At 45.0% G+C, this 23766-nt stretch overlaps 2 protein-coding genes across 3 annotated transcripts in view; one reads left to right on the top strand and one right to left on the bottom strand.

Annotated features, from left to right (window-relative positions):
• Positions 1-1052: 1052 nt before the first annotated feature.
• Positions 1053-17247, top strand: srebf1 (sterol regulatory element binding transcription factor 1). The gene is made up of 19 exons (XM_085784355.1): positions 1053-1372; positions 3333-3929; positions 6423-6598; positions 6743-6883; positions 7236-7454; positions 7549-7663; positions 7916-8073; positions 8421-8637; positions 8778-8962; positions 9130-9391; positions 9692-9858; positions 10126-10294; positions 10420-10528; positions 10719-10828; positions 11758-11890; positions 12034-12199; positions 13713-13928; positions 14617-14728; positions 15373-17247. Exons 1-19 carry the CDS (start codon positions 1267-1269, stop codon positions 15591-15593), a joined length of 3579 nt encoding a protein of 1192 aa, XP_085640481.1. The 5' UTR covers positions 1053-1266; the 3' UTR covers positions 15594-17247.
• Positions 17248-18409: 1162 nt separating this feature from the next.
• The window catches only part of rai1 (retinoic acid induced 1), a 54101-nt gene continuing 48744 nt past the window's right edge, over positions 18410-23766 (bottom strand). Inside the window, exons 3-5 of one of the 2 annotated variants that reach the window (XM_085784354.1) lie at positions 23581-23674; positions 22413-22462; positions 18410-19608 (exon numbers count right to left, since the gene is read on the bottom strand). In XM_085784354.1, coding sequence (XP_085640480.1) covers positions 19600-19608; positions 22413-22462; positions 23581-23674 — 153 coding nt within the window. In that variant the 3' untranslated portion in view covers positions 18410-19599. The remainder of the gene's footprint in view (positions 19609-22412; positions 22463-23580; positions 23675-23766) is intronic. The other variant, XM_085784353.1, reaches the window with a different exon arrangement.

Raw genomic sequence — 23766 nt, forward strand, 5'->3', positions numbered from 1 at the left:
GTAACTATGTGGTGCTACTCTAGGTCACTGACCTATTTCCCCACCATGCCTTAGTGGGGTTCCCTCTTTGTCTTTATACAACACTACATACACATTGGTGTTACTTTAGCTGATGCTGATCTGAAAAAGTTTGCTTTTCCTATGGTGTACATTATCAATCACTTTAATATGTTGTGAGGTCAACTAAGGTTACTTTGCACAGGTGAATTAAGAGTAACTTCTTAAGTAATTTAATTTAATTTTAATCTCTTTTTGAGAGAAAATAAATAAATCATTATCAAAACATTAAAATGTGCCTCTTTCAAAGTATTAAAAACACTTTTTCCTCCACCTACATCCTTCCAGATTACCTCCCTGTTGCTTCCACCACACTTTCAGGAGAGAAACACATGATGTAATCGCTAGACCCAGAGATGTGACGTCAGATCACCCCACTCGGTTTCCGCGCTTCTGATTGGCTGATTCCTCTGGTTCTACAGGAGGAGCCGCGGCTTCGAGTCAAACAAACTTTACCTTCAGTTGTCCACGCCCGCGACGCTGTGATTGGCTGTTGGGGGCAAGCCCACAATAAACACATCCACGCTGTTTCCCTCAACAACATGAAACACAGTTTGGTGAATTGTGAGGTTTATATGAACGTGGTCGTATAGGATTTATATAGCCCCGTAAATCTGTATTACATAGCATAATAAGCATGTTACTGTTGTGCTCTGCAGAGAGATACATGTTTGGCACTTTTCGGTTGGCTCCATTGAGATATTCTGAATCCATTATATCCTTCTGAGGATAAACATTAATGATAATGTTTTTTTTGTGTATCGTAATACAAAACTATGGACATATGCTCTGCATGCTGTCACCACTTCAGTTAAACAATCAAAACAACCCCGAGAAACAGGGACGTGGGAAATCCGGTTGGAAGGCGGTGATTGGCTGTCGCGGCTGTCAATCACGGTCCGGTGGGCGGGCTCGTTGGACAGCCGCCGCCGTAAGCACGTTAGTAATTACTGAATGAGCCTCAGTGTTTGGCTTGGTTTGACAAGTTTCCCTGTGCGATCATGGCGGTCGGAGTGAGTAGTTAGTTGACACATCGGTAGAAAGTTGCAGCTCCCTCTGCGCGTGTTTCAAGTACACCCAGTGCTTGGTGTGCTTTTTGGTTTGTTTTTGTTTTTGTTGCAAATGTAGGGACGTGAGAAGTGTCTGATTTTTTCGGAGCGATTCGACAAGAGACAGAGAAACACAGGGACGACCGACTCAAGAGTAAAGATGAACAGCCTATCGTTTGACGATCCCTCGCTGGATAACCTGGACCCAACACTGTCGCTGAACGACCCCAGCGATATTGACACGGCCCTGTTGAGCGACATAGATGGTAAGAAAACCCAGCGAGGGGGGATGTTAAAAGGCTAAACCTAGTCACGTTTAGCCTTTGCTGAAAGGCACTGAGGGCTGGCTGCTAACTTAACTTACTGTCTGTGTGCTTCACTTGTCACTTTGACTTGTCTCTTGTGTCTTACAATAAAACATGAACCTCATTTACACGAACAAATAGCACCAGCAGTGACCGGATAACTGGCTGTAAGTTAGCTCACAGCGCACCTTTCATCAGACTTAGCTTAACATTACAGTAATAACCATACAGCTAGCTGGAGCACTTCAGAGGCGTGTGGTGGTACAACTAGCCGTCCACTGTGTTGTTTCTGTCATTATCAGACCATAGTGCCATAACTGTGTTAGTACCAGGACTAACCGGTTATTAGAGTGAGTTAAATAGGCTAATAGGTGAAGCTAACGTGCTGCTAAATGGGGGTGAGTGCGCCCCGCCCCCAGCTCTCTTCACAGACAGAGGTTACTGCCGTTCATTCCTCTCTGCTGGGTTCACCCTGCCTCAGTTGACCGTGCACAAAAAAATTAATAAAAATAATTGTGATTATTAATAATTTTTTGATTTTTTTTGGTCCAAAATAATCGACACTGATACAACTATGTGCTCTGTTGAAAAAATTCAACCCCTTTTTTCATTGTTTTCCTGCTGCTACGTGCTTGTATTGAGGTACTATTTTGGTGAGAAAACCTAAGGGGGAAAAAATTACATACTGACATACTGTGTGATTTTTTTTCGGGAACTTCACATGCAATGGTCAATATATGTTTAAGGTGATAGGGAAAACATAGTTGTGATAAAGCTGCACTGCGTAAACAGTGGCCGATAACGCACACCCTGCAGCCCGTCGTCCTCCTCGCCATCTTCCTGCCTTTGACCGACAGTAACCCTCCGCGATGCTGCTCGATGGTAACCTCATGTGAAGCTACACAGACAGCGCTCCCTCTCTTTCCTGTCTTGGGCTGATCGGCATAGCAAGTCTCTGAGACGCGCTCTGATTGGTCAAGAGCGATCACCTCATACAAAAACACTGGTTTACAAATCCAGGCTGCTGCTGCCTTTCACTGCAGACACAACATACACACAGTGTTGGGTTTCTTTTGCAATTTACACTTTATGACCCTCGTCGGGCTAAAATTAAAGACTTAAAAAAATATAGGCTATATATTTGTCAATTTGCAGTATTTCCTGTCCTGAATAAACTGAAGAGCACAGCTCTGTCATGTTCATTTTATAAGAAACGTATTGTTCTCATATCAGTTTTATATTAATCATCAGAGGTTTGTGTGTCGGAAAAAAAACACAAAAACAAAGCATTTTTTGAATATTTCACATCTGTTTCGGTCAGATTATCTGAAAGAGAACTCATGAGTCTATGGTTGCCGGACCCTAATCAAGTTACTGTAATATGTTTTTCACAGCAGTCTTGTCATCTACTAATGTAGTAATTCTGTAACTAGCCTGGTGGCACACAGGGTGACCAACATGAAACTATACTGTCTGGTGTACAGTATGTGGACTCTGTGTTTACTGTGTTTCCCTAACTGTTTGTCTCATATGCAAAGCTTTGTTGTATTTGCATGTGTGTCAGCGGCAGCGCGCCCTGTGAATAGGATGTTTATCCATTCAGAACAGGTTTTTGGTTCTTAGCAAGGCTTGTTTCTAAAAATAAATGTACAAACTATCCTTATTTTCAGTTTTGAACTGCTGTAAACAAGTTGCATATACATTATCTAATATACTAATTCACAGTCAATATGAACTTTGAGTTCCTTTTCATTTTAAAGTTTGATATCCTTTATACACATCAGTGATCAGGGGCAAACGGTGCATTATTAACCCATGCTGCAGGCTGTGTGTCAGTATTAGGGTCATCCTGCCCTAGTCTTTTATACATTTCTTCTTGGTCATTAAAGTGATGGTGGTTCTGCTTTCTCTTCCTCATCAGATATGCTACAGCTCATCAACAACCAGGACATGGAGTTTGTAGGGCTCTTTGATAACCCTCCATACACAGGGCCCCCACCCACCCAAGAGCTTCCTGCTTTGACCCAGACCATCACTTCTGCGGCCCCTCCAACCACCACTACCACACCTCCGTCTTCATCTTCCTCCTCTATCTTAAGCAGTAGCCCCCACCTGGACGCCCTCCTGGGCCCTCCCATCACCCGGAGCTCCACCACCCCGGACAAGGCCTTCCAGCCTCCAACTTTCCAACAGTCTCCCCTGGCCCAGGTACCCCCCTCCACCCCGCGGCCGCCGCCACCGCCGCAGCAGCCGGCCTCCCCGCAGCAGGCTCAGACACTGAGACAGCCGCAGATGGAGCAGCCCCAACCCCTTCTCAGCCCATCTGCCCCGGCGCAGGCAGCCTCGCCTCATGGCTCACCAGGACCGAGCCCAGCGTTCAGCTCTACGCCTCAGGCTCTTTTCACCTCGCCTGCACCCCAGACTCCACTTCAGCCGACGCAGACACAACTTCAGGCCCCGGCCCCGGCCCAGCCCCAACAAGCCCGGACCAACTTCAGCACCCAGAACAGCTTCACAGGTAAGGACTGTTTTTGTTTTTTTGTCATGATTCAAGTGTCAACAGTGGCTTCTTTTTCATCAGTTAGATAGAACAGGGAATCAACAGGCTTTAAATTGTATTGTGATATTATTTTAACATAATATTGTAGTTTTACTTTCTGTGTGCCGTGACAAGTATATTGGCTTTGCATTGGACAAATCAAGTTTCCTTTGTTTTCTGTCTCCCTCGCTGAATACAGTTGTCTTCTTACAGTCGGCATATTTCACTCTTTCATATTTGTATAAACTCTCTCATATTTTTTAAATATTTCAGTAGCAAAGTTTGACCAAGAGAAGGCTACAACGGATTACTTTGTTTACTACAGGTTTTCAATTGGATTTCAGCCGTCAAAGTTGTTTTTACAGAGGTCCTTTGTGCTGAGTGCATAATAGCTGAAGAAAATAAATACAAATACACAACCCTTATGTCGACACACGTGCTACAAACACAACTGAAGTGTTTCTACGGGACAATAAAAAGTGATCAACCTGGCTGTGACTTGTTGCTCAATGCCCAGTTGTGACTTTAGAAAATAAAAGCATTGAATAACATACATGTCTAAGCCACTTCATCACGCTTTTTTCATATTTTTTTGTCCTTGATAGAAGTCGTGAGAGACAAACAAGTGAGTCAGGGAGAGAAAACGGATGATATAATGCAAGTGGTTCGGTTTGCACCCACCTTAGTGGAGAGACGGGGGAGAAGAAAATAATTTCTCCAAAGAAATAAACAGCTCTATGTTGCATTTTTATGAATACACATCGATACTGTTGAAGTACACGTGATCATGTTTTTAAGTTGTGTTTTCACACATACACATCTACTCTGTTGTAGATTGTAGATAATCACCGATCTGATTGCACCAACAACATACTGTTATATACTCCCTGTTGTGATTTATTGTTATTTCTACAGTGTTTCCTTTTAGTAAACAACACATATTGCAATGACTTGTATCAGCAGTTCCCTGACTGCTGTTTAATAAGGGTCACACCCTTGTGCTTCTCAGAAACGCTGAAGAATGCAAAGACCTGCATTTGTTTGTGTTTGCTGCTGTGCAGATAGTAATTTGTATTTATCGTGAATCCCTCGCAGAAATATTTCTATAGAGTTTTCCTGCTTTGCACTGCTGTGCTATTAAATCTTTGGATGCAAATTGAAGTCTCCTGTTCTCTTTATAACGGCAGAGTACTACACACGAGCCTGACTCTACACTATAAAGAATGCAAGAATGTAGAACAGCGTCTATTCAGAAAAAGAAAGGATATGTCCAGACATAATGATTAAAAAATGTCTGGTGAGCTCTGATTCACTGTGTAATATTTTCCCCCAAATGTACATATTCATCAGTCTTTATATGAAATTTTTATTGGGTGTAAATTTTGACAGCTGCCTTTGTGCGCACCTTCAACTTAAATAGTTCATTAATCTTAAATGGATCAGGACACCAGTGTTGCTTAAAGCAGATGTATGTTTCCATGCACGTCGTCTGTCTTCGGAAATCCCCCAAACGAATCTCCAGCGCTTGGTGAGGTGACTCGTCGTGTGTAACATTTCCCAAGCTAAGACACTGGCTTATTCAACCTCAGCTGATCTCATGTGCAAGTCCTAATCTAATAGACTTTGCTCAGCACAGTGTGAGACTCGGTTGGCTCCATGAAAATGCTTTGTCTGGGCAACACCCATTGTACATGTACACGGCATTGTGTGAACACAGTATGGTGTGTGATACGTCTGTTTGTTGATGGCTTAAAAATCGATTTCCACTGAAAACTTTGACACCTGACCTGCCATTCGTTGTAGTAGTAGAAAAGCAGTCAATGCTTCTGAATATTCAGATAAGCAATACATTTTTATTGCTTGTGTAGGAAACTCCCTGACCAAGGTACTGAGTACTGATTGCAGTCACTTGCCCAGTTGGAGCTGATAAGAAATATAATGTGACTCATTGAACGGTCCTTTGACTTATTTCTAAAGAGATTGCAAGTCACCTATTGGCCTACAAACCTACAGAGAACGGCTGGCCCAGAGTGAGATGTAACACTAACCAATCATTTTTTAAACAATCATTAGTATGTGATTTTCTTTTTTTTTTTCTTCTTTTTTTTTACATTTATTGGCCAATATAAATCTCTTTGACGTTACTTTTTAAAACAGATTTTTCTGATGCCATTAACTCATTAACTCGTCTTAGCTGTTCTATAAATATAGTCTTACAGTATATAATTTTCAACTACAAAATTACATGTGAAAAACGTCTGAAATATTCAAATTATCGACAGAAAGTAAAATCCCATGTGTTGTAGAATTTCCTTTTCAACTTTGTTTTGTTTAATTTGTGACGTTTATTGTGCATTTATCCCGCCCTAAAAAGGCAGTGATTGACAGACATTGGTGTCTTTGGTGCTGTGGATGTTTCATTCATGCGCTACTAAAGGCTAAAAAAAAAATGTGTGTGTAACAATTTTCCAGCTGGCACCCCCGGGAGCGTGAGCCAACCCGCCGCCACTCTGTCACCCTCACCTCCGAGTGTTCAGCCGGTGGCCATCCAGACTCAGCTCCAAGGCCTGACCACCACCGCCTCTCTGATCGCCACGTCGGCAAGCCCACCCATTCAAACCATCGCGCCCCACGTGCAGCAAGTTCCTGTGAGTGTGTGTTCAAAGCTGACATGTGAACGAGCTTGAATAGAGGAAATAAATGCAACGTCCTCTTTTTTTTTTTATTGTATCATAGAGTCAAAATCGGAACTGTGCATGTTTATAATATCTGCGCGTCTGTGTGTTCCTCAGGTGTTGCTGCAGCCTCAGTTCATCAAGGCTGAGTCTCTGCTGCTGACCACTCTGAAGCATGACCCCTGCATCGTCACTACCATGGCTTCCCCCACATCCCTGGCCACCACCACCACCCCAGTACAGAGCACTTCGCTGCAGGTTGGCACCTTGTGAACCTTAAAACTCAGTCCTAACATCGTATGGTGCACTGCCACTGTCTCATATTTCCATTGCAAACTCGAATGGCTTTAAAAGTAAAATGAAAGCTGGTTCTCTTTTCACACCAGTGCCATTATTAACAGTTATTAACAGGGAGTGCCAAGATCTCAACTATAATGATCAAATATCCAAGTGTCTGTAAATTAACTTGTAAGGGAGAATAACCGTGAGAATAATTGTTTCTTCAATTCATCAGCAGCTTAATTTTTGAACAAAGTGCTCACATCTTGTTAAATACTTCATCTTAATCGCTATATTATGTTAACAGCGTGATTCATTTTCACCTCCCCAGGCTTTTATGGGCGGTGGCACCATCCTGACCACGGTGCCAGTCATGGTGGATGCCGAGAAGCTGCCAATCAACCGCATTGCCATCAGCGGTAAGCCAGCTGGCCTGCCCCACAAGGGGGAGAAGCGCACTGCCCACAACGCCATCGAGAAGCGCTACCGCTCCTCCATCAACGACAAAATCGTGGAGCTCAAAGACCTGGTGGCTGGTACTGAGGCCAAGGTAAGAAAGAGATTCTTCAAACATGTTTAAAATCATTATAAAACTACTTTTTAGTTTCCCTAACATATCATCTTTTTTTTTCTTCTTTTTTTAGCTCAACAAGTCTGCAGTGCTAAGAAAAGCCATCGACTACATCCGTTACCTGCAGCAGGCCAACCAGAAACTCAAACAGGAGAACATGGCTCTGAAAATGGCAGCCCAGAAAAACAGTATGTGCTTAAAACCTTTGTCTTCTTGTGCCTTAACAGTTCAGTTTCGTACAATTCATTTCACTTCCTTCAAAGTAAGTCATTGACCTTGTGTGAGGAGGTCTCTGCTGTTATCCTGGAATGATAAATGTGACAAATGGTCTTGAAATGCCCCTGAGTGAGTGGAAGTTAAGGCTGAAGACGTCTTTGCCTTTGTGCCGCTGATTGACCCTCTAACCGCTCTCCTCGTCTTTTCCTTTGCTCTTTCTTCAGAGTCTCTGAAGGACCTGGTTGCCATGGAGGTGGATGGACAGTCTGAGGTGAAGAGCGAGCTGCCCACCCCACCAGCTTCGGATGTGGGCTCCCCGACGTCTTACTCGCACTGTAGCAGTGACTCGGAGCCCGACAGCCCCATGGTGGAAGACACCAAGGTATGAAGTTCTCAGGCAAACTGCTGAACTAAAGTCTGAATAGTAGCGGTTCATATCCAGTGTTCATTCATATGAGCCAAGGTCTCACATTGATCATTGCTCATTTTATTAAAAAGTTACTTCATTACCTTAATGTCATTATCTGTTGTGCTGAAAGGCTATTTGCCATTGCTTGAAAGTGTTAGTATGGTGGCTTATGCATACATAAAGTTAGAATAAAACATGTTAATGATATTGTCCCTGTCTTAGCTTCAGTTTCATGCTTGATGCTGCTTAAATGAAGTGTTTTTGAATCCCAAGTGTTTTAATCCACATTCATTTCTCTTGTTTTCTCCTCTATGTGCCAGCCCAGTGTGGGTGCGTTGGACAGCTCGGCAGCAGGCAGCAGCGCCGGCGGCATGTTGGACCGGTCTCGCATGGCCCTGTGCGCCTTCACCTTCCTCTTCCTCTCCCTCAACCCTCTGGCCGCTCTTCTGTGTTCATCAGGCAGCAGCTTAGCTGGAAGTGCTTCAACCTCTGCCACTCATCACGCAGGCAGGAGTGTTCTGGGTGTGGATATCGCAGGTACGAAGGGAGAGATGCTTGTTAGGTTATTATGTCACATGATGCTTTCTGAGATTTTACACCATCAGATTAAAATTAAGTTTTTGTTTGTTTGCTTTTTTTTTTTTTACTGTAAAATGACAAACATCTGTCATCCACAGCGGACTCGTGGGGCTGGATGGACTGGATGCTACCAACTATACTTGTGTGGTTACTGAATGGTATTCTGGTGTCTGGAGTCCTGATCCGTCTGCTGGTGTATGGAGAACCTGTCACCAGACCACACTCTGGATCCTCTGTCTTGTTCTGGAGGCACCGCAAGCAGGCTGACCTGGACCTAGCTAGAGTATGATTCCTCATTGATATATACAAGACATTTGATTTTTATTTTATTGAAATAGGAGAATTTTTGTCCTCATATTTTTTAATGCTCTCCAGTCTGTAGTGAACTCCTCTGTGTCATCTTTTATCTGTTTTACCTCATCATCACCCCATCTCTTAAATCCTTCCCAGGGGGATTTTGCTCAGGCCAGTCAGAACCTGTGGACCTGTCTGAAGGCTCTCGGCCGTCCCTTACCCACCTCCCAGTTGGACCTGGCCTGTGCTGCATTGTGGTCGCTGTTAAGATTCTGCCTCCAGCGCCTCTGGGTGGGCCGCTGGCTGGCTGCCAGAGCCGGAGGGCTGCGGTCTGACCGCCCCCTGCAGGAGGATGCGTGCAAAAGCAGCCGTGATGCCGCCCTGGTTTACCACCGTCTGCACCAGCTTCATATGACAGGTTAGCCAGCGGGAAAAACCCTGTTTCTAAATCAAATCAGCATGGTAGACTGAACTTAGTGGGTTGGGAGACTGAAGTCTTTGGTGATTAAAGATCAGCTCATACCACTTTTTTTTTTTTTTCCTGTAAGCTTATGTAGATTCAGCTCAAGTAAAAGGTTTTAGACTAATGTTACATAGTTAACTCAGCTTTAATTATTATTACCATACCTCTTTGGCTCATTTTGTGACTGTTGCATCACCGTTGCTCTATGTATTTAAAAAAGTAATTATTTCACTTATCTTCTGTCTGTACGTGCAGGTAAATTGAATGGTAGCCACCTTTCAGCAGTGCACATGGCTTTAAGTGCGGTGAACCTGGCAGAGTGTTCTGGCTCCTGTCTGCCTGTGGCCACTCTGGCCGAGGTCTACGTCTCTGCAGCTCTCCGGGTCAAAGCCAGCCTGCCAAGGGTCCTTCATTTCACCTCGGTATGTCCCCTCAGATCTCAAACAGGGACCAGTTTGGAAGCTGACATTTCTGTTAATTTTTTGATCCATGTTTAATTAACATGAACTGATCAGTTAATGGACCCCCAGGATGTGAAATAAACTGAACTACTCTGAGCCAAATCATCATTAGTGAATTATAAGCTGTGTAATTCTGTGCTCGTTCCACTGACATAAAAAAATGAGAGTGCAGATATTAACCAAGCACTTTGTTCTCTTGTTTTTTTTTTTGTTTCTCCCCCCCGACAGCGCGTGTTCCTGAGCAGTGCCCGGCAGGCATGCCTGTCGTCGAGCGGCAGTGTGCCTCCGGCCATGCAGTGGCTCTGTCACCCACTGGGCCACCGCTTCTTTGTGGATGGGGACTGGGCTATTCGCAGCACCCCTAAGGAAAGCATCTATAGCCAGGCTGGAAATACCGGTAAGTGTATACAGAGTTTGCACGCTGTGTGTGACTGTATAATGCCTGAGTGACTTTGTTGAATGAATCCTCTGGAAAAATGTTTGTTTATCTCATGCTATACCGCTTTGCTGTTGCTCTTCCAGTGGATCCTCTGGCCCAGGTGACTCAGGCGTTCAGAGAGCACCTCTTGGAGAAGGCGCTGTACTGTGTGGCTCAGCCGCATGGAGAGAAAAGTCCCAGCCAGGGCGAGGGGTGAGAAAACAAAACACACCCGCAACTGACTTGTTTTTTACTACTGTCATCCCCCGCCGAAATATTTACACCATCCTTGTTGGTTTAACTGAAATCATTCAAGGATGCCTTTGGGAACAATTGATTTTGAAATTGCTGTTGTCTGTTGATGTGGCAGCAGAATAAACATTCAGCATGTGTTCCTCCTCAGGGAGTATGCTGATGCCCTGGAGTATCTCCAGCTGTTAATCAGTGCATCAGATGCAGCGGGTGCTACATCCCAGTCCTTTGCAATCGGCTCCAACATGGCTACTGTGACCGGTAAGTTACTATGGTATCTGCCTTATCTTCTAACAACACATTTATTTGTCTGTTCTCTACATGAGGAAATAGAAACATTTTCCTCTTGGATATTATGGAAAACTGAATATTTTATAACATCAGTACATGCCCAAAGCCAGCGTCACTGCTAACAGTTGCAACTGAACACTCCCTGACTGAAACCACTTGTGTTTCCCGAGTGCATCAACACAGTCAGGTGTAGAGTTGTACTCCCTAACTTTAATACTACTCATCTTATGCAGGGAGTATCGCATTTGCCACTCCTGCTTCTTTTCTTCACCTGCCCCGGCTGTTCGATTACCTTAATGTGCTTGCAAAATAAGAAGCCGTGAGATAAAGTTAATTTTTACAGCGCTGAGATTGAGTGCCTAGATTTCTGCCGGGCTCGACTCCCTCCCTCGCACCACTTGGCTTTGTCCTCACTGATCACTGATCTGAGTGAAAGGGGGCTAGGTGAAAGGGAGGCATCCGCTAGATTGCTTCATCTATCTTCAGCGCTGTCAAATTGGTGATCACCTTGAGAGGAGGGAGGGAGACGGAGGAAGGAAGGCTGTGTGGGGATTTTAATAGGAGACTTTTCTTGGCAGAGCCTCAGGTTGCTCACATTGGGTGTGTGTGTGTCTGTGTGTGTGTTGCCCCATGTTAAATGGAGTAGTTTTCCCTCATGTGGGAGTCGTCAAAATGGCTGCTTTCTCTCAGCATGTTGTGCCTGTGCTGTGGGGGGGGGGAACAGATTGATTCAGAGGTCAAAATACAGACAGCAGCTGTCTGTGTGTCTGTCTTGTCTGTGTGCACTCTCATGCATGTTAAACATGAAGCTGGACAGCGGGGGATTCAAATATTTGCATGTTTGTTTGTCGGCGGGTGTGTCTCTCGCCTTTTTTGACGGTTTTCGCTCCGACTTTCAGGCTGCGACCCCCACTCCAAGTGGTGGTCCTCGGTTGCCGTGGTGATCATCAACTGGCTCCAAGGAGACGACACCGCAGCGGAGAGGCTCTATCCGACCGTTGAGCACCTGCCCCGCAGTCTGCAGAACGCAGAGTAAGTTGCACACACACACACACACGCACACACTGGCTGTAGACTGTGTTGCGTAACCTGCAGAGGATCCACACGCATACACACTTCCACCACTTTAACCTGTGTCCTCTGTCTCCCCTCCTCACCCTTCCTTGCTCTGTCAGGAGTCTTCTGCCCAAGGCGTGTCTGAACACATTCAGGGCAGTGCGGGCTCTGCTGTCCAAGCCGGAGAACTGCCAGCTGAGTCTGAGCTACAGCGACAAGGCCAGCGTCCTGCTCCGAGACAGCCTTAACCTAGGACCACACTGCCACAGCTCCAGTTTAGACAAGGTACCCACACACATGCTCACACACAAAGGCTCAAGCACTTGCAGATTTGAATGGATTAAAAAAAATGTAAGAAACAGCACTCCAAGTTTAAAGATTTATTTGCCACACAGACGTTTCGGGTCTAGCCCTGGCAAACAATACACAGCACTCACAGGTGCCCTTAATTATAAATCTAATTATAAAAGACTGACGCAGCTCCATCACCACAATAAAAGTCATGAGTGTCAGAGTCGCATGAAACACAATGGAAAAATCATGAAAAAAAATGTTTTTTCATCATGAAAAATCATGATCATCATCGTTGTTTTTTTTTCATGATTTTTCCATTGTGTGGACCTGGGCTAGACCTGAAACGTCTGTGTGGCAAATAAATCTTTAAACTTTCAGTGCTGTTTCTTACATTTTTAAAAAACTTTATACCTCAGTAGGAATTCAGCACCCAGTGTTTGTTTTTGTTCACGTGAGTTGAGTGCGTTGTCTCCCATTTATAAAGATTTGTATTGATTAAAAGTCATGTTGATGTTTTATTATTCCCGTGAGGGGGGAATTTTGCGATGGCACCGACATCCACATTACAAATCCAAAGGAGAAATATCAAACACAAATACAGGCAGCGGCAGATGTGCCCACACATGTGCAGGAATAAAAATTGCAAACACAGGAAATTGCCCACACATAATCATTTGGATATACCCACACACACATTATATACACACACTCATCTCACAATACCAAGTCACACACGCTTTAACCGCAGACAGTGAACCCCCACCCCACCCCCCTCTGCGCTCTGTGATACCGCGGCGTCCTACCCTCTGGCGCTCAGCAGATGGTGATGCTGGTGGACAGGTAGCTGTGTGTACGTCTACGGCCGGAGCTGTAGTGCATTGTAGTTGCATTGCATGTGTGTCTCAGCGGAGTGCAATGTACCTGCAGTGCAACACAGAGCTGGGCCACTCGCAGCACAACCTACACACACACACACACGGTGAGCAGTGAAAAACGTCCTTCACCCTTGGAACAGAGCTCTGTCGTAGTTTGTGCTGGGCAACGTCTGTGTGTTATTAACCTGGCATTATCTCAAACATACGCTGCTGAATCACATCAATACAAATCATCAGTCAGTGGTTCAGGCCTTTCTATCCACAAGTTTCTGAACGTCATCTATGGTCAAAACCGGAAGCCGGTTTCCATGGTTTATAGTTGCGGTAAACTCATGCATCTATTAACGCTGGCTTTAACACGGATGTCAATTTGTGCGATATCCATTGTTAAAAGCTGGTGTGATGATCCATGCGTTTCACAGATTTTCATTGAAAAAAAAAAAAAAAATCCATGCATTTACAGCGACTACCGAAACCATGGAAACGTAAACATAAAATTCCACCGGAAGAGCAAAACCGGCTTCCGTTTTTGACGTTCAGAAAAAGGTGGATAACTGCAGAGGTTTTTGCTTTACATCTGTTCAAGGCAGTAAAATGTCTTCCCACTGATTGTGTTGATCCGCCTCTAGGTCATCCAGCTACTCTTATGTGACCTGCTCTTGGTCATGAGGACCAACGTGTGGCGTCTACAACAACAAGGGGCCGGTCCTGCGGGGACGGGGTTGGCGGGCACCACCGGCCCAGCGGGGGTCCACCAGGCCTCGCCGCCGGAGCTCCAAGGCTTTCAGCAAGATCTCAGCTCTCTACGCAAACTGGCACACAGCTTCAGACCTGCGATGCGAAGAGTACGTATGAGATTTACTGAAAAAGTATTCAGCTTTTGTGTGGGCAATGCAGTAGCATGATTTTGTCATCATGACATACAGTCAAACCTTTATTCAGTCTAGACTGTGATTTCCTCTCAGTCTAACACACAAGCAGGCAGCATGAATACCCACCGAGTGACACACACTTAGGGAATTATTAAAACAATAGAAATGCACCAACGCAGCTCCTGTGTTGGAGTATTTGTATTGTCAAGCACTTAAAAACTGTAACACATTAGAATGTGCCTTGAAATGCTCTTAAACCCACATGCGTGAGATCGACACACACACAGGCTGCACTTAGCATATATACATACAAATACTTGCCGTGCACATATTTGCAGGCAGTCTGTGGTACTGTTCTCTGTGGAAATTAGCTGGGAGGTGTTGAACACACACACACGCACACATGCACACACATGCACACACATGCACACACATGCACACACACCCCCGAGGCAAGTGTTTAGCAGCGTTGTTCACAAGGCTTCAAAGTCTCTCTGAGGTAGAGCTGAACATTCTGTATGAGTCATCATCACTCGCTCTCATTCCTCCTCCTCCTCCTCCTCCTCCTCCTCCTCCCCCACCTCCGCCTCCTCCTCCGCCGCCGCCGCTGCTGCTGCTGCGTCTCTCATCTCTCTCCCTCCCCTCCTTTTTTCTTTTCCAGTTGTTCCTCCATGAAGCAACAGCCAGGCTGATGGCAGGGGCCAGTCCCACCCGCACACATCAGCTCCTGGATCGCTCACTGCGACGTAGAGCAACGCCTGGAGCCAAGACAGGTGTGTGGGGATGCTGATCTCTATTTTTTTTTTTTCATACATATCCACTCTGCTCTAGAAATTCTGTATCTAGGTGACAAGACTTGCTCGTATTTGCTGCTCTTCAGACTTTCAGTCTTTGTGTGTTGTTATTTGTTTTGTATAAACAGTAAATTAGTATTTGAGAGAGACTTAAATTTAAATTTTTCTACTTTTGTTATCAATCTGTACAACCTTCTTCTCCCTGTGCACTGAGGTATTGTGGGAAGTGTGCAATGCTGTTATACAATAATCACAGTCATTCACAGTTCTTTGAGTTAAATTAGTGCAGTACAAAGCTCTAATCACGTAGCATTAAAGTAGGTTTCAGGGAGAAAACATACAAAAAAATGAAAGCTTACTAATAAACCACAATCAAGCATGGGATTTAGTTTTTTAGTTTTTTAATAAAAGTTGTAGAGAGCTCAGAAATACTGAATGGCTGTAATCAGTGGCTCTAATCAGCTTCTTGTCTATTTTGCCCAATTGTTCACTGCACTAAATCCCATCAGCGGTAAAACAAGATGCTGCTGAAGTCTGATTGGCTGTTGGTAGCTGATGACATCCAAAAGCTTCCCCCGAAATAGCACGGTAACAACGTCGCTTGTGTGTTTTTGTGTGTGCAGAGGAGTGTGAGACGCGACCAGGCCAGCGGGAGCAGGCGGAGGCTGTGATGCTGGCGTGCCGCTACCTTCCTCCCTCCTTTCTGTCGGCTCCGGGCCAAAGGGTGGGCATGCTGGCCGACGCAGCCCGCACCCTGGAGAAGCTGGGAGACAAGAGGACCCTCCACGACTGCCAGCAAATGATCATCAAGCTGGGCAGCGGCACCACCGTCACCAACAGCTAGAGGAGGAGGAGGAGGAGGGGAGTGAGAGAGAGAGAGAGAGAAAGCTCAGAGACATGCATGGACACTGTACATAGAAACATCTGTCAAACAAAAACACACAGTCACACGACCGACCGTACATTCTCTGGCATTTTGGCGTGCAGCTATCCAACAGATTTTATTATACTATACAGATTCATATCAACCTGGCAGGATTTTCTTCATGGACTGTCCCTCCCACCACCCCAGCCCCACATCAGAAGGCACTTGGAGAGTTCACACTGCTACAGATTATTATCAGAGTAGAGGAAGCTTTTTTTTTCCTCCAGAACCGTGCTAAAGCCCCCGTGAGATTGAATTGCAGTGCCACAGTTTGACCACAGAGAGGAGCCCTCACGTTCTCCTGGTGGATGTTGTGTGGATGGTGTGTGTGTATAAATGTGTGTGTGTGTGTGTGTGTGATGCATGAAAGAGATATTTGCGCTGCATTTATTTGGTATAGTCCCACCCCCAGTCTTTTTTTTTTTTTTTAATATAAAGATGCACCTTGTATAGGCAGGAGTGCTCAGTGGGTTGGAGTGGCGGGCTGCTCTGATTGGCTGCAGAGTGAGGTGTCTCTTCAGCGTGGGAGGAAAGTGACCAAACTCGGGGTTGGTCTGACCGTGGGCTTGTTCAGTGGGAAACCACTCCGCAGGTTGTTCAAATAGTGTTGAAGTTGCTTTTGAATCATGTTTCACCGGTGATGATCTGAGGCGAGGTCGCCCACTGTACAAGCTCTGTGTCTCTATCTGCACTAGCCTCACGAGGCTGATTTCAATGATAAATAATAATAATATGGCTTTATGAGGTTATTTTCATTGAGGTCCTTTTTCTTTGTTTTGCTGTGTATATATTTTAAATTGTATTTATAATCTGTATGAACTTTGATTAAGCAGTATTTTGCATAAGCAGAGTGAAAAATGCTTATTTTCTTCCCTGAATTTATGTTGGTAGCTTTTGAACAGGTCCAAATAATGTAGACACTGTACTGTATTGCCATGGTGATGAGTGTCAAAATTGGAGACGGTATCAAGTTATCAAGGTTACATTTTGGTCTCGTCCTGTAACTTGGTTTTGACCTTTCGCACCGTTGCGCTGGTATGCAACCGTTATCAAAAGAAGTTGGCTGCATCCAGTTCTGGTACAGCCAACCAACGGCTCAAACTGTATTGTGAACCTTTGGCACTTTTGCAACAATTTACATAAGTCAAGCAGGCAGTTTCAAAATAAATGACCGGTTATCTCTTTTATTCCAAAGAGGGCCTGTAGTGAACCTTTTCCCAGTTCTTCTTTTTCGCTCCATCATAAAGAGCAGTACTTCTTCTTCAGTCATTATAGTTTAATGCTCCTAGAGAAACACTGTCCATTAATTTTTAGAGAACTATAAAAAGTCAAAAAAGAAGGAAAAAAACAACAACTTTGTCATGTTTTTGTTTTTTTGTCCCAGGACCAGTATGTTTTTATAGAGTGTCACTAATGTGAAAGACTGGAAGACTTCAGTATGAGATAAATGAAATGCAATTATGTCTAAAGGTTATTGTTCATGTGTCCCTTTAGCCGACATCGTTTCATCTCTTACTTGTCCTTTAGTTTCATCTTTTTCTGATGTAAATATTAAAACATTTTGTAAAGAAGACTATGATGTGTCTTGTGTTGCTGTCGGATGGAGCGATGTTCGATACCAGAAGATAAAATTAACCTCTAAAATACCCAAGTAGGTCATGGACTGGAACTGTGAAGTGGGATTAAAACTTTTCTTTAATGGGGAGAAAAAAAACACACAGTTTTGTCATCAACATGATTTCTGTAAGTAAAGAACAAAAAGTAATTTAATTAGCTTAATAGCTGCCATAGTGTTATATAAATATATTTTCTTAATTCCTGTTGTTAAAGTAGGCGTTCATTTTAATTTAATAAGTTTGGAAGCTTGAATTTGACAGTGATAACTATCTTAATGACTTTGTGTTATGAGATTGAAAAATGTCATTTTCTTCCATTGTGCCAGCTTTTAATTAGTCTACTGAGTGACACATTGTTGGTCCCACTGTCTACAGCAGCACAGTCCAGGCAATAAGCCCATCCAAACTGTCTCTAGTGTGTGAATGTCGGTGCATAATCAGTAAAGACAAAAAGAGCAGGCGTTGGTCATAGCAGCATTGAAAGGTGCTGGTATATTTAACATTGGCGTTACAAAAAACATTTCAAACAAAGTGATGCCAAACAAATAGACATGAAAATCAATAAAACGGCATGCTCCAACTTAGGTGACATTCCCAAAAAAGGTCGTCATTTTTTTTTTTCATCAATGGATTCTTTTAATAACATTTTATAAGCAATAACATATTCCATTTTATAGAAAATAAACATCTCTAGGAAATACTATACACAATTATATTAGTACATCACATCTTACATTTAAACAGCATCAAATACTTATATACACCATTAAATAATGAGTTTCATAAAAGAGAAAGTTTGGTGTGGCGTTTTTGCACTTTCTTTTATGCTCTAATACTTAAATATGTCTCCTTTTGATATGACCAGTACTTCAACTGACACCCTGTATAGGATGCTGTTACATAGCATGGCAGCATGAAAGAGGCTACATTTGAGATACACAAACAGACAGGTGTTGTTATGAGATCTGGATCGAATGTATATCTTTCTGCACGGCTGTGGTTGGTGGAGTAATTATACATCATGGCAATGTTTAACAGTAATACTTCTGAACTGTACATAGATATGAAGTGAGATGACCTGACTCCCGCTTGGACCTTTGGAGCCCTGAACTGCAACCTGTCGAGTGATGATGGCGGCGTCTACTGTACATATTTAATGTGCACACAGTTGAATGGACTCTTAAACAGAGTTTTCTTTGTTTTGTTTTGTTTTTTATTTGTTTTTTTTTGTTTTTTTTCATATTTCTTTTTTTTTAATCTCTGAATAACACAAAGCCTGACATATACCAAGGGTGACGCAATGATGTCGTATAGTCATAATGCACATCAAAATACATCTCCGAAGATAAGAGCATTATATTAAAATACTGCGTCCATTTTTTTCTTAACTCTTCAATATCAGAATATTTAGAACCTGTAAAGCACGTCATCATGTACAGTTTCCTTTTTTGTTTCATTTTGTCTCTTGTTTTAAACACAAACGCACACATTGAGATAGTACATCCAGTGGTTGGCTGCTGCTGCTGCTGCTTTTTTTTTTTTTTTTTTTTTTTTTGATGCATGACATCTTGAATTGGAGATGCATTTCTTCACCCATACAGACACATATGCACAAACACACTGATGATGATGATGATGAGAATGACAGTTTTATGATAATCACACACACACACACACACACACACTCATGAGGACACACACCCCTTGGCCCACAGACAAGGTAGCCAGAGGGATGCTCCTGTCCAATCACTGTCCGCCAGGTGTCTGAATATGATAGCAACCTATATCCGAAGGCAGAACACTCACACACGCACATACAAACGCGCGTGCACACACACACGCACACACACGCACACACACATTCCTCACTATGCATTTCAGACAGCCCCCTTGTGCACTGGGCCCACAGGCACACAGTCTCTAGAGCGCAGTCTGTCCTCCAGTTAAACAGTGCCGTGGCCTTCTGCCTTTCAGTGAGGGGCTCAGTTGAGAAAACACATTTCCAGGCCGGGTTCAGGGGAGCAGCTATTCTCTGTGGAGCTGTTCTCCGTGGGTTGTATTGCTCCGAGCTCCACCACAGCATCGTTGCCTTTTTTACCCTCCCCCAGCCCCAGTGGCCGCTGTGCCTGTCCATCATCAGTCATCACCGTGTTTTTTCTTTCTTTTCTTTCTTTTTTTTTTAGGTATAGGTGGCTGTTAGGACAGTGTTTTCCTTTGCCTCTGCTGGATAGGTGGTGCTTGCGTCGCCTGGCTGAGAGGTGGTGGTGGTGGTGGTGGTGGTGTTGGTGGAGGTGGTACACTGGAATATCTTACAGGTCCTGTAGAGAGAAAGGGTAAAACGACTGATGTAAATACAAACAGAGAGGAGGAAAAAAATGGTACGAGCTGTGCCAGAGATTTTCTCTCTGTGACTGCTGCATTGGCCTTGAACTCCCAGCAGCACCACATAACGCTCGTACATAAAAATCCCCAGTAATTCATCAGCCCTAATGTTCTGGGCTACATATCCATGCAGGTGGAGGCGCCTCCTGTGCAGGAGCCCCCTCCTCTCCTTCTGAGCCCATATGTACTGTATGTGCTGCGTGTGCGTCTTTTGTGTGCGTCTCTCCGTGCAGATCTGCAGAGCGCAGACATGAAAGCGTGGCGAGCTGGCTGCAGTGTGCGGGGAGTGGGGAGATGGATGCAGCTGGCCAGTGAACCAGCTCCACTGTGAAAGACACAGCAGGAACGCCTACTAATTGCGCTGGTGTGGTGGTGGTGATGGCGGTGGCGGAGCGCTTTCTCTCCCCTTATTCTCCTCTGCAGCCCCTCGGTGTCTCTCGTTCACTCTCTGTCTTTCTCTCTGAACTGCCAGTTGCTCATCCTCATACCCCGGACTCAGACCAGCAGCGTTGCTCTCTGTCTTTTTATCTCCTCCTCTTTCTGTTTCAATCTCTCTTTCTCTTTCTTTCCCTCCCTCTGAAGTTCCCCTCCCTCCCTTGTTCCCTTTCTGTTTACCTCCCTGGAGTAAACTCATTCTTTAACACCTTCAGTCTCACTTGTTTTCTCTCCACTCCTCCATCACTGTGTGTCTCTCCCTCTGCTGCCTGTCTCTCCTGTTGCCCTTCTTTCCTCTTCTCTATCTGTCTCTTTCATTCTGTCGCTCTCTGATGTAACTGCCCCCATTCGTCTTTTGTTCCCACTCAGCCGCAGCACAAAACAGTCTGTTTTTCCTTTCCCTGCCTCTCCGCCTGCCTCTCTCCAGCTCACTATGTTGTGTGTGTGTGTGTGTGTGTGTGTGTGTGTGAGAGAGAGAGCTAACAGGTAACCTGCTAATGAACCTGTGTGGACGCACTCGGTGTGTGTCCCTTAGCACCAGAGAATCACAGCTGAAGGCAGCATGTGTTTGCAATCTCATCGATATGTGTGCTTCGCCTCTGAAAACAAGTGAACACAGGCTGAGGGAGAATTTCTGAGGGGGGACCCATGGGTGGGGTGGGTGTGTGCTTGTGCCTGTATATGTGTGTGTGTACGTGTGTGTCTTCTCTTCCCTTTGATTAGGCTGCTCAGCGTAAATTGGCACAGCACAGACCCACACACACACACACACACACACACACACACACACAGACCTTCAGATCCCTCAGCTGATGACAGCTCTGCCTCAGCCTGCTAACAACAATCTCTCTGTCTTGCTCTCCTTTTCTCTCTGTTTCTCACACTATTTCTGCTACTTAGACGTGGGAGTTGAGGTGAAGAGAGACGGGGAGAGGGGAAGAGAGGAGATGAGAGAGAACGAGGGAGGAAGGGATGACGACTGAAAATGGAAAAGGAAGCTCACAGGAGATGAGAGGTGAACAGAGTGAGAGACGGAGGGAGCTGGAACAGCAGGGGAGCGCAGGAGCAAAATATGGGAGACGGGAGGGGGGGAGAAAAGAGGGAGGAAAGAGAAAATAACAAGAGGAAGAGGTAGAGAGCGAGAGAGAGAAAAGGGTGGAGAGAGCATGTGGGGAAGATAGCAGGCAGGGATGGTGGGTGGGGTGTTTTTGATCAGCAGCCAGCTTTTCATCCCTGTCAGTCTGCACAGAGGAGAACAGGAGAGGAAGAGGGAGGGAGCGAGGAAGAGAGATGCGGAGAGGGGAGGGAGGGAGGGAGGGAGGGGGGGGAGGCTACTACCACTGCTGCCTCAATGCACCGCTGCTCCCTGCTGAATGTCAGCATCTCTCCCTTCCCTGCTCCCCCCCACCCTCCTCTGCATTTGACCTTCCTCTCTCAGCGCTGCAGTGCAGATTCACCACCACCAGATGGCGTCTGTATTACAGGTAAGTCTACACAGTACTGTGGCCTGGGCCGTTCACATTAACACAAAAACACTGGCCTCTTGTAATTACAGCGGTCTACAGTCACAACAGTGGGTGGTGGTGAGTGACAGTAAAACACAAAGGGCACTTAACTAAGCGTTTATACAACTAGTGGTTGTTGATATGCGTATTGCTTGCCAAGGTCATTACGTACACATTATCAAAAGATGGGTCAATCCATGAGATCCTGGCCTTTATGGGCTTCAACCCTGGCAGGAGAGGAGATAGGGTACTTGATACCAGTGTTCAGTTGAACACCACCCTGAACCCTGCGATTTTCTCCTTTGATCCTCTCTGTGTTTTACAGGAGCTGACACTAGTTTTTTTTCTGTTCTGCACTGTATCATCTATCCAGCCATGGTGCTGCTGCTTGTGACAGCAATGTGTGAATTCAATTTTTTATTCTGCTCTGAGGAAGGAGGAAGAGTGGAGGGGGAACGAGGGGGGAGGGGGGAAAAAAGGATAGGGGTGGTGGGGGGGTAGAGCGAGTGGAGGGGAGGGATGAAAATCAAAATCAAAAAGCACAGCGGCTCTGGAAGCAGAGAGGCTATTGTTGTTGTAGGAACAAAAACCTTTGCAGGCCTAATGTAGGCTACATATATGAGACATATCGAAGAGGTTACTCTGGTGGATGGAAGACCTTCTAAAAAAAAACTCTCTATTTTCTTGTATGTATGACTCACTGTTAAAACTTTGGTGGCAATCAGGGGAAGTCAGCTAAAAAAGATTAATAATAATAATAGAAAACACACAGGACTGATATGAGGTTTTTGTTTCCTTACCTCATGTTTAGGACATTTGATGGAGAAGTCATCCTCGTGGAATGTGCAGCCTGTAGGCAGGGTGAGAGAAAGTGAAGAAAAGGAGAGAGTAAGTATGGCGGACTGACGACGACAACAACAACAACAACAACAACAAAAACGAATGAAACACACAGTATGACACATGCAACAACCCCTACAATCCCCACAACCCCCCCATACCCACTCTAAAAACCCAGATAAATGACAAAGAGCCTGGATTAAAATGAAAATTGCACAAGATAGAGGTAGAGAGAGAAAAAGTGAGTGAGCGAGCGAGTGAGCAAGAGAAAGAGAGAGAGAGAGCAACAGAGGGAGGAGAGAGACTGAGTGGATGAGTTGCGATGCAGGCAGGCAGTCAGATATGGCTGGTGCACTCAGCAGGATTAAAAAAGGGCCCCGCTCTGCTCCCTGTGCTGGCTCGGCAGACGTGGCAGGCCTTCTAATCCCCACACTGTACTTCCTTGGCATGAGGTAATGTAAGGGGAAGCCATACAACACATGTGCTGACACACAGACACTCACTTGTATCGACACCGACGACCACGAACACACTCACGCTCACGGGCATCGAAGGCAACGTGCACAAAGCAACATGGTAGCGAGACCAGATAGGGAAGCACTGAGGCAGCAAGGCACACAAACAGATGCATGCAAACCCGCACACATGCACATTCAGTCCCCAGACTGCAGAATGGATGGATGGAGCCACAGGGGTTGTGGTCAATAATGCACACATACACACTCTCCTCCCTCTAACTCTTCCCTCTCTCCCTCTTACACTCCAGGGTCCCGCTTTGCTCTCATCATCCCCTTTATTCAAAGCCCCCTTCCTCTTTCCCTCCCTCTTTTCCTCTCCCCCAGCACCCTCAGACATCTCTTCTCACACTCAATAATGTTACTTCTTGATATATTTTCCTTCTCTCATTTTACCCACATCCGCTCTCCCAAACCTTCTCTTTTTTTTTGCTCTTCTTTCATTTTTTCTTTTTTTCTACCTATCATATTTGTTCTCCTCCCTATTGCCCTCTCAACCCACTTTCAATTTCCCCGCTCCCAATTGCCCTTCTCATTTCTCCTCCTTCTCCTTGGCTTTTCTTCCCTTTTCATCCCCTTTTGCTCTCTTTCCTCTCTTGCTGTGGTCTCTTACCTATCTCTTTGGCGCAGACATAGTGGTATTTATGAGAGCAGCCTCTCCAACAGCAGCTGAGGGACGCCCCCACAATCTGGCACTTGTAGCAGCTCTGGGGTTAGTCAGACAGACAGACATATGGACCGAGACCAATAAAGAAACAAACAAAATGACCGATAGAGGCATGTAGGGATAGAGAGAAAA

Source organism: Trachurus japonicus, chromosome 8 (genome assembly GCF_045865225.1).
Source record: "Trachurus japonicus isolate A0001 chromosome 8, Traja_1.0".
Taxonomy (NCBI): domain Eukaryota; kingdom Metazoa; phylum Chordata; class Actinopteri; order Carangiformes; family Carangidae; genus Trachurus; species Trachurus japonicus.

Bases quoted from the DNA above. Each gene is read 5' to 3' on its own strand.
- srebf1 (XM_085784355.1), top strand. From the start codon at position 1,267: ATGAACAGCCTATCGTTTGACGATCCCTCGCTGGATAACCTGGACCCA. The intron at 6,599-6,742 runs GTGAGTGTGTGT...TGTGTTCCTCAG, and splicing joins CCCACGTGCAGCAAGTTCCT to GTGTTGCTGCAGCCTCAGTT. The intron at 10,295-10,419 runs GTAAGTGTATAC...TTGCTCTTCCAG, and splicing joins TAGCCAGGCTGGAAATACCG to TGGATCCTCTGGCCCAGGTG.